Source organism: Callospermophilus lateralis, chromosome 10 (genome assembly GCF_048772815.1).
Source record: "Callospermophilus lateralis isolate mCalLat2 chromosome 10, mCalLat2.hap1, whole genome shotgun sequence".
Lineage (NCBI taxonomy): Eukaryota > Metazoa > Chordata > Mammalia > Rodentia > Sciuridae > Callospermophilus > Callospermophilus lateralis.
Window position 1 is genome coordinate 94,097,817 of NC_135314.1, and position 10,188 is coordinate 94,108,004.

General features: G+C 38.5%; 1 protein-coding gene across 2 annotated transcripts; it reads left to right on the forward strand.

The window, feature by feature from the left end:
* The first annotated feature begins 2,403 nt into the window (after nt 1-2,403).
* On the forward strand, nt 2,404-6,509 carry Rpl22l1 (ribosomal protein L22 like 1). Of its 2 annotated transcripts, none has more exons than XM_076868304.1 (4): nt 2,404-2,429; nt 4,036-4,128; nt 4,286-4,407; nt 6,258-6,509. In XM_076868304.1, exons 1-4 carry the CDS (start codon nt 2,421-2,423, stop codon nt 6,400-6,402), a joined length of 369 nt encoding a protein of 122 aa, XP_076724419.1. In that variant the 5' UTR covers nt 2,404-2,420; the 3' UTR covers nt 6,403-6,509. The 2 variants fall into 2 exon arrangements, with proteins under 2 accessions (XP_076724419.1, XP_076724420.1); XM_076868305.1 differs by having other exon boundaries at nt 2,407-2,429; nt 4,039-4,128.
* The last annotated feature ends 3,679 nt before the right edge of the window (nt 6,510-10,188 follow it).

Consider the following 10,188-nt stretch of genomic DNA (forward strand, 5'->3'; position numbering starts at 1 on the left):
ATTTGTCCTCTCTGCCCTTGGACATAGGAGTTCCTGGTTCTTGGACTTTTGGAATCAAACCGAATTCCACCACTAGTTTTTCTCATTGTCTGCAAGCTTACAAAAGATGGTGGAGGATTTCGTGGCCTTCATAATCATGTAAGCCAATTCCCAGTTGTGTTTCTCTAGAGAACACTGCGTAAAACAGTTATCAAATGGGAGGTCCTCATTCGTGAATATTTGATTTGTGTTCTTTCAGAAAATTTTCTGGATGCATTTAAAACATACTCAAAAAAGTTATTAACAAAGTATATAATACCATATAATTAGTGTATAGCTATTATTTAATTACATATTAAGGAAATATGTATTTCCATATATATATAGTTTTCCTATGTTTTTGTGATTAAAAAAAAACAAAACAAACGGTTAGCTCATATTTCTACAAATTCCTCTCAGAGAATTCTTTGTGCCTGGATTTAAAACTATTTCTCCAGAAAGCATTTGTGTTTACCTCTTCCTGCAACTAACAATCCAAGCACACATTACTAGATTTTTAGTTTGAACCTTTTTCATGCTATTTGGGTAGAGTTAATTCAAACTCCAAATACAAATAAGCATGGCTTGCCATTTTAACCTCCAAAATATTCTTTTATTTTTCTACCGGCTTATTATACAGTAAATGTTATTTATAAAACTATTTAGCCGTTTCTTAAAGGTAGCTACATATTCAGGGAATTTCTAACAATGTAATCTATGATATTGTCCTTCTGTATTTTTAAAAACTAATCTGTTTATTTGGGCTCTTAGTATCATATAGATTCAATGACTGAAGTTTATATTAGAAGTATATCTGTACCGTGTATTCAAATATCTGGAAAGGCCACTTCATTTTTGGATCTTTCCATACATTGTTACATCTGTTTTAGAGTCTTCTTTCAAAATAAAAAATAACTGAGATGTTGATTATGTTGCTATGTTAATATATACCATGTGGAAAAAATTCCACAGTTTGAAAAGAACTGAGTTATTTACAACATTTAGTCTTCCCATCTGTACATTTCTGGTTAATATTTTTCTTAGCTTTTCTTTTTCCTAATTAAAAGAAAACAATTCCCCCAATCATATTTCTAATTAATTATTTTGACACATATTGGTTTTTTACATCCCCTTTGTGCAAATGGCTTAATCATTTTTAAGGAGTTTATTGTCATGACATAGAAAGCTGTCAAAGAAAAATAAAATCATACACACATTAATTAAAGATTTTTAAAAAATATCCAATAATGCAAGCATCATTTTTGCTCTGCAGCTTAGGCAGCCACTGAGAAGAAAATGCATTTGTCCCCCCCTCCTTTAATGTTTGGAAAAGCAATGAAATTACTGTGGTTCTTGAGATTAACAACTAAAAATTCTTGTTGAAATGGATTTTTTTCCTAGGAATTTCTTCTAGTCAGTCTCTGCATGCTTTATTAAAGCATAGTTTCCACTATAACGAATTGCTGGTATAAAGGACAAACACAATTATCATTTTCTAGGGTCATTTTCTAAATTAACAACAAAATTCCATTCCACTCTTATCCCTGCCTAAAGGTCATCTCCACAAAAAAGGTATGGCTGTTAAATACTGAGAGGCATACCACTTTTCTGATCTAACATCAATTAGAATCTACAAAACTCAAAAAAAAAGCTTTTTTTCCTTTATCATCAAGATACCTCCACCCTTATGTGCCTTGTACAAATTGATAGTCCCCACCAAATATTCATAGAATATTAACTGGGAAGCATTTTAGATGGAAGATAGTAGACCTGGAGTTACCTCTAGAAACCAGAATAAAACAGAATAATTTATACCCAATGTGCAAATAAGAAGTAGACACCACACGTTTTCCCATTAGATTTTCCCTCGGAGAACCGAGTTTATTTTGGTTCCCCGAAGCACGGATTTCCCTCAACAGTCATTTAGAAAACGGTTCACAGACAAAATACAAATAACTTTTCCGCGAAGGCTTATAACTGCAATATGAGAGACGATCCCTAATCAACCCGAAACATTGCCTTGCCCTGACTGCACAGAAGGTCCAGGTGATTCGTGAAAAGATGCCTCCAGCATTCCTTGTGTGATTTCATCTGGGAGTAACCACAGGTTAACTGCAGAAATCCCCGTGGTCTGTGAGCTTTAGGAATTCCTTAGGAGCCAAAAGCAGAGAACATTTCGACCACGACCGCTGGAAGGCGCTCGCAGAATACCTGACGCCAACAGAGGCCACTAGCCTGGGGCCACAGCCACGGTTTCCTAGGTTACTGGCCTCCGCGCTCCTCCCTACGTCCTGTTCCGGGAGGCGGTGATTTTACGTTCTTGGCGTGTGACGCACCGTCTGGGTATAAATACGTGTCGCGCGGCGCTCCCTCCCTCTCTGATCACGCTGCTGGCTGTCAAGATGGCGCCGGTGAGTACGGCAGGTCTTGGTGAGAGTGTTTGGCGGTGCGGAAGATTCTTAACTTCTGGCTGGTGGGGGCATCTCATTGGAGATAGAGGGAGGGAAGAAATACACCGGGTTGGGAATACTATCAAAAACGCCAACGCTACCTATTTGGTTCTTGAGACGCCCATGGCTGCCATGCGGTCTGCTGGAGGTGGAGCTGTACCTGGGCCGGGAAGTGGCTTAAAATGCCGGGAGGAGGGAGGCACAACCACGAGCAGGCGCTGGACCAGGTCTTGCTGGCTCTGGTGACGCTGTGGCCAGTTTGTGCCAGGAAGGGGAGAGGTTGGTGATCGGGCAGGTCTGGCGGCTGTTTCTGCCCGAAGGAGCTGCGGCGGCCAATGTTTCCGAAAACTTTAGAATTAGTTTAGGGAGGAAGTTTCTCCAAGCAGTTTTTGAAAGTTAAGTGATGACGCTCCAGCAATATAAAAAAAAAATTGTTCTTCAAATTTAAAATATTAGTAAGAAGACAAGAGGTTAAATTGTCCTAAAGAATATTGACTAATGTCTGTATTGGGAGTTTAACCCAAATTGTTACGAAAAAATGCTAGGTTAGATAGAACTGAATAATGCCCAGTGGAGCTGTAATTGTTAGGTTATACAGAAATTATATGCATTTCCCAAGTTATTTGCCTTAATAGGAATGTTAGTTATTTGGCCAAGAATAAGTCAGCCCCAGCACCCACTAATCCGGATTCCAAGTTTTACGTATTCGGGATGGAGCACAAGTTACCAGGCTTCCTGAAAAAGCAGACTGATGATAATATTTGATATTCATCTGAGTGGATCTAATTTGGATAGGACATTCTATGTTCATTTGTGGGTTTTTTTGTTGTTTTTTTTTTTTAATTATTTGCCTTTATTGGGTGTATTTTGTTAGCCATGTTTTGCTTATGTGGTCTTGATTTATTACAATTAAAGAACCACCAAATAAAGGTTCCCCCTCTCTGCATCTTCTTTTCCATATTTTCAGTAATAAAACGTTTGAATGGGTGGGTGGAATTCTCTGGCTTTTAACTGAGCTAGGGCTAGTGGGTGAACTACCTGTGGGAGGTTAGCAGTAAACCAGTGCTTGTTTTGTAGTAAACACTGGTAGTTTAAATATGAATATGAGGTGTCTGAAAAAATAAGGAAAGCCCATAAAGTCTTTTCTTGACCATTTGAACAATTGAACTTGGTTAAAGGTTCAAATCAACATCAGGTGGGCATTTTAGCTGTAAGTTGGAATAGGAAGTAGACACTCCTTCACCTTTTTCAGCTACAGTCAAAATTGGATTCTTTGGAGTCATTCTAATGAAGAAAATAGTTTACCATGTGTCAAAGTTTTCTGTTTTTTGCTTACTAGACATCTAGCAAAAAGGGAAGATTCTGTCGAAATTCACAAACATTGATTTCAACAAGGAGCATGCCCATCTTCACAGTCTTGTTGGAAAAAACGCTATTAAACAATTTAGAATTTTGCACCATTTCTATAGATAATCTAAAATGTACTGAACATACTGTATTAGTAAAAATCTTGAAGTTTTATTATGAACTGAATAAATTAGCATCATGATTTTGTTAAATTTTGTAGCAGAAAGACAAGAAGCCTAAGAGGACCACTTGGAAGTTTAATTTGGACCTTACTCATCCTGTAGAAGATGGGATTTTTGATTCTGGAAATTTTGTAGGTATTGTTTTACTTGTTCTGATGGTATAGTTATTGATAACAATTTAAATATGCAATATTTGACATTAACCTGAGCTCTATTCCTAGGGTACCTTCCCTAGTGAATATCTAGGGTTTTCTTCCCTAGTTTTGCATTTTCTCTGTTTTAAAATAGGAACAGTTTCTGAGGGAGAAGGTTAAAGTCAATGGGAAAACTGGAAATCTCGGGAATGTTGTTCACATTGAACGCTTCAAGAATAAAATCACAGTTGTTTCTGAGAAACAGTTCTCTAAGAGGTTGGTACTTGTTTTGCAAATTTTAATGTAGTTTGTGAAGTGTTTTATAGATTATGTAATCCTAGAATTCTGTTCCTAATGAAGAATAAATGTTGATGATAGCAAGATAATATGAAAAATATTTTGATCTTAAAGAGCTATATGAATAAAAAGTATATTAGTTTCTGAGTGCCAGTTATTTGCAGTGTTTTGTCATTAACTAATGCTAGATATAGTCAATTCATATCCAAGGTTCTTTGTACAGTGAATATGTAATAAGAAATATGTCTAATATGTACTTGGAAGAAATGTCCCAATTTACCAGTGATAACCTTTTCTCAAAATCAAGGTTTTGGCTTATATATAGTAGAGGCATCCAGTCAAAAGCAAAATCTCAATTTTAACATCTTGCTACCAATTTTCATTCTTGTGTATTCCACAAATATTAAACACTATCAGACAACATTATCATAGGGATGGGTGACTTAACAATGACCCTAAGAGTGGAAAGATGTTTTTGAATAAGGTGATCATAAAACACCTCACCCAAATGAAATGCAGGAGTGAGCTATCCTTGCACATAAGGGAATTGTTAAAGGCAGAATGAGAGAAGTCTGGCAGATTTAAGTAATGATGAGGAGGCTGGGGATATACCTCAGTTTGGTAGAGTGCTTGCAAGGCCCTGGATTCAATCCCCAGCACCACAAAATAAATAAATAGAGGCTGGTGGGTCTGGAATATAGGGTTAAGCCATAGAAAGGGTTTTGGGTTTTGATATGTATTGGGAAGCCATTGGTCATTGTGGCTAAAAAGGAGTGGGTTGGTGAACTTGGTGTTGAGGAAAGAGCTAGTGGTCACTTGGACTAAAATGGTGGCCATGTGTGTCAGCTGAGATTTTGAGCTAATCTGAAAATGTAGTCACATTGTCCTCAAGGACCTTGTAGACTCCCAGATAATTACAAGGTGTAATTCTGTAATTAGTATAAATGAGCTTGAGTAAGCACAAAAAATTTTCATAGAATGTTGGCCTGTGTACAAATGAGGTATTCCAAAAGAAGGAGCAGCATTAGCAAAGAGTAGCAAAGCTTAGGAAGAATGTTTGATAGTTTGAATTGTTGTATAGTGTAATGAAAGGGAATGGCTGCAATGAAGAAATTTAGACCATGCCAAGAGCTTTTTGTTTTTTATAAAAGCCTACATAGATGCTAGATGAAAAAAGATCCTCAAAAATCTTGAAATTGTTGGGTGAGGTGGCATGCACTTGTAATCCCAGCAGTTTGGGGGGCTGAGGCAGGAGGATCAAAACTAGCCTCAGCTACTTACTCCCTGAGCTCTGAATAAAATGGCAAGAACGTGTTTCTAAGGAAAATATGAAAAAGGGCTGGGAATGTGGCACAGTGTCCCTGGGTTCAATCTCTGCTACCAAAACAAAACAAAAAAACCTTGAATTTGTAAATGGATTTTTGACAGGTTGCAGCCAGCTGATCCAAGGTTGAATTTTAGAGTAAGGGGTGGAGAGTGATTGTGGTGGTGAAGGGAACATGAAATACATGTAAATGATGTATTTGAAGAGGGAAATTGTATAGTGCTTCATTGGTTGTGGTAGTATGACAATGAAAAGGAAGCTACCATTGCAATCCTACATATTTGCTTCCAATGTAAAGAAAATTTATTTTAGGGAGATGGGAGCAGAGTTTCATAGGGCATGCACTACTGATTGTATCCCAAGCAACCTTACACAGTGCTTTGTGTTAATGAAAGGACAATTTTTGGAGGAACTAGGAATACAAAAGATGAATATGCCAAAGGATGTCTTAAGCCTTTTCATAACAGGAATTTTCTTAATGAGATTTTTGTTTTTTATTTTAAAGGTATTTGAAATATCTTACTAAGAAATACCTTAAGAAGAACAATCTTCGTGATTGGCTTCGTGTGGTTGCATCTGACAAGGAGACTTACGAACTTCGTTATTTCCAGATTAGTCAAGATGAAGATGGATCAGAGTCTGAGGACTAACTGGTCTCCCTTTTTAGGGCTTTACTTTTTAATAAAACAAGTGAAGTGTACATGAAAAAGAAACATCTAAAGATGGACTATCATTGAATAAAAAATTTGTTCTCAAATTCTGTCTCATTCTTTTATTGTAGTATGCTGTTTACATGATTTTGATTTTCCTTTAGTTTTAGTTTCTATAAGTATTTTTTCAAGCTCATTTTTAGTAGTGTGCTTTCGGCATTTCCAGAATTTCATTGCTTTTACAGATGTCTTTGGTAAAAATGATGTTGTGCAGAAAATAATGTAGAAGCCCTATTTTACATATAGTTTTGTATATTGGAAAGTGAGTCTCGGCTGCTTTGTGCAGTTTATAAATATTGTCCTGAGTGCCTAGAATAATTATTGCAGATTGGTGCTCGGTGTTTATTGAATCATTTATTAAAGTCTGATGCTTCAGAGAATGCTCTTTGCTAATTAGCATAAAAGCTATATGGGTGAACAGCATTCTTAATCAACCTGTTAGCAGTTGTATATCAAGGTGCTTCAGATCTGAACCCCCAACCCCCTAAAGCTACTTTCTTAGCATACTTCTCAAAGTACTGTGCCACTCCCCCATTCTAAAAATGAAATGGTCTTTAAAATCCAGTTGCCTTTAGAAGCTATTTAAGCAGAATGATTTGGCAAAATTTAGGAGGTTGAATGTTGACAAGTTTAATAACATGAGAATTTGTTCTACAGAAAAAGTTACAGAAGCAGTTTGCTCAGGGCAAGTGCCTGAGGAAGTGTTTGAGTCTCCAAGTGTGGGATCTATGTGGTTGTGAGTAGAATCTGGAAAGGCAGAAAGTAGCTGATGGATCAGTATTGAAGTCCTGTCTTCCATCTTGAGAGCAGTGGGGAAGTCCTGAATTTTAAACAGGGTAGGGATCAGGGTGTAGCTCAGCAGAACACTTGCCTAGTGCTTGTGAGGCCCTGGGTTCAATCCCCAGCATGAGATGCTTTTGAAAAGGGACCATAGCACTGTATTGAAGGTTTGATTGTATGAAGGGAGAAAGGAAACTTGCAGTATCCTGTGGAAGATGGTTGAAATGGAGAGAAGTCAATGGATAAAAAATTTTCAGAGGATACAATATGTGGGATTTGGTGAAGAAGTCTACTATTTTAGCCACTGCAATAAAATAACATCTGGTGACAGTTTATTTCTCAGTTCTGAAGACTAGCAAGTCAGCTTTTATAAGTTTTTATTTAAAACTACTGGGTCTGGTGGTGCACACCTATAATCCCAGTGACTCAGAAGGCTGAGGTAGGAGGATCACAAGTTCCAGGCCAGCCTCAGCGACTTAGTGAGACCTGTGTCAAAAAATAAAAATGTTGGGGATGAAGCTCAGTGGTAGCCTGACCCTGGGTTCAATCCCCAGTACTGAACAAAAACTTTTATAAGGGTATTTGTAATCCTAATCGTGAGGGCTCATGACCTAATCACCTCCCACAAGTTCCCATCACTTAAAAGAGTTTCAACATAGGAATCAGATTCAGATCATCTCATGGGTCATGCATTGATGAAGGGAGAAGTGTCAAGAGTCATTCATATGTATGCTATTAGATGGTGCTATTTACCAAGTTTGGTCACAATGGAAAAAAGAAAGCTTAGGGGGAAAACAGTTCAATTTAGGCTATTTTGAGTTAGAGGTACCTTTATGATACCTAGAAGATACCAAGCAGGAGGTTGGATATATAGATCTAGAACTCAGATGAACCTGGGTGAAAAGATCTTCATAGACTTCTGCAAAAGGTGAAATAATAGGTCAGGTTTGGAATTGGATGAAAACTGCCTTTAAAGAATGTAGAGAAGGGCTGGGCTGGGGCTGGGGCTGGGGCTGAGCAGTAGTGTACTTGCGTGTGTGTGAGGCACTGTATTCAAGTCTCAGCATCAAAAATAAAATAAAGGTCTATCAACAACTGAAATTTTTTTTTAAAAAGGAAGATCGTTCATCAAAGACCAATTGTTGCTCTCATTCCCCTGCCCACCATTAACTTTCAAAAACATCTGATATTCACATACTTAAAATAAGCAAAAATGCTTGTTACATGGTGATAAATGCTGTGAAGAAAAAAAAGGGAGACAGGGAATGTGGGAAAGGTGTGTTGCATTAGTAAATAGGGGTAGTATAGCTTTACCGAGAAAGGCTCCTTTGAGTATAGACCTAAAGGATATGGAATCCAATGCTTCTAGGGGAGAAGCATTCCAAGCATAGAATAAGAATGAAGGACCTGAGGCAAGAATGCCCTGGTTTATGTAAGGAACTACAAGGAGGCTTCCTTGATCTGAGCTAAATGAGTGGTGGAGAGTAGAAAGAGTGGTGAAATTAGAGAAGTAAAAGGGAGTGTGTTGGGAAACACCACGTGTTGTATTAGATACTGATCACACTAAAATGCTTAAACTACATGGTTCTTAAAGAATAAGAGCTAGGTATCTGTGGTTCAGGGCTCCAAGAAGTCACAGTCAAGTTGTGGACCTGGGCTGCTGACCTGCAAACTGTTGCCTGTTTTTATAAAGTTTTATTGGAACGCAGCCATGCCCATTACTTTTCATACTGCGTTCAATGACAAATCCTGACTTATGAACTCTAGCCCTTTAAGGAAAAGCTTGCTTTTAGGCTTGACTGGGGTTGGATATCCACTCCCAAGCCTACTCACAAGGCCTTTGGCTGGAGAACTCTCAGTTCCTTGCTATGTGTCTCTGCCTGGAGCTGCTCAGGTCATAGCAGCTGGTGTTACCGCTGTTGAGCGGTGACGAGTCCTTGCTTCCCCAATGTTGAAGAATAACACCAGAGAGCACGCCAAAGCAAGATCAGAGTAGAAATTAGAAGTTTATTAAAGGACAGCAGAAAAGACTTCTCTCGGAGGAAGAAGGGGAACCAAGAGGTGGAATCCGTGGAAGTGCGGTTGTCTCTCCATTTTATAGTTTCTTTCAGTGACGGAATGTAGGTGGGAAGGCCCGAGGGGTGGGACACAGGTGGACTTAATTATCACCTTTTGGGATGGGATTACCACTTCTCTGGGATGGGCTATCTCCAAATCTGTTGAGACTGTTTCCTGGGCTCCATTAACATTTCTTTGAGGTGGACTTTGGCCTAGGGCCTTTTCAGGACTTCATTAACATTCCATGAGTTGTCCTGCGTTTTCCCTGAGTCATTCCCAGCATGGCCTCCATTTTAGATTTCACTCGATATTAGACCCGATTTACCTAACTACACTGACTACCTAACTTTAAATCTGGCTTCACTGGTTTTCCTCAAAGCAAGTGACCAAAGCAAGAGTGAGAAAACGACCACAATGGAAGCTGCAGGGTCTATAACCAGATCTTAAGTGCAACATACCATCCCTTTTGCTTTATTTTATGGATCCCACAGACCAACCTTGGAACACCAACCTTGGACTGATTAGGAGTATGTATGTGGGGAGAAGGACTCACCATGGGGCCCCCTTGGAGGCTGGCTGCTGGAGCTCCAGTGATTTTCCTGAGCATTTCCTGGGAGCTACTAATGTGAGCAGAGACTGTCCAGATCAGACTTATATTATAAGTGAATGACCTCAGTATTTTGTTAGTCCATGACAAGAAATTAGGGGAATTCAGAGAAACCTCTTCCTTAGACTATGCATTCTGGGCGTGCCACATCACAGTTCTGAAGCCAACTTTACTTTGAAGGACTGAAATTCTCAGATTTTCTTTATCTTGTTGGGTCTCTATCTGTCATCAACTGGGAAATTTTTTTTGTTTTATTTTTAACTTTTTGTTGGTTTTCTTTT

Coding starts and splice junctions, on each gene's coding strand:
- Rpl22l1 (XM_076868304.1), top strand. Junction 4,129..4,285: donor TTTTTGATTCTGGAAATTTT/GTAGGTATTGTT, acceptor GTTTTAAAATAG/GAACAGTTTCTGAGGGAGAA. Junction 4,408..6,257: donor GAGAAACAGTTCTCTAAGAG/GTTGGTACTTGT, acceptor TTTATTTTAAAG/GTATTTGAAATATCTTACTA.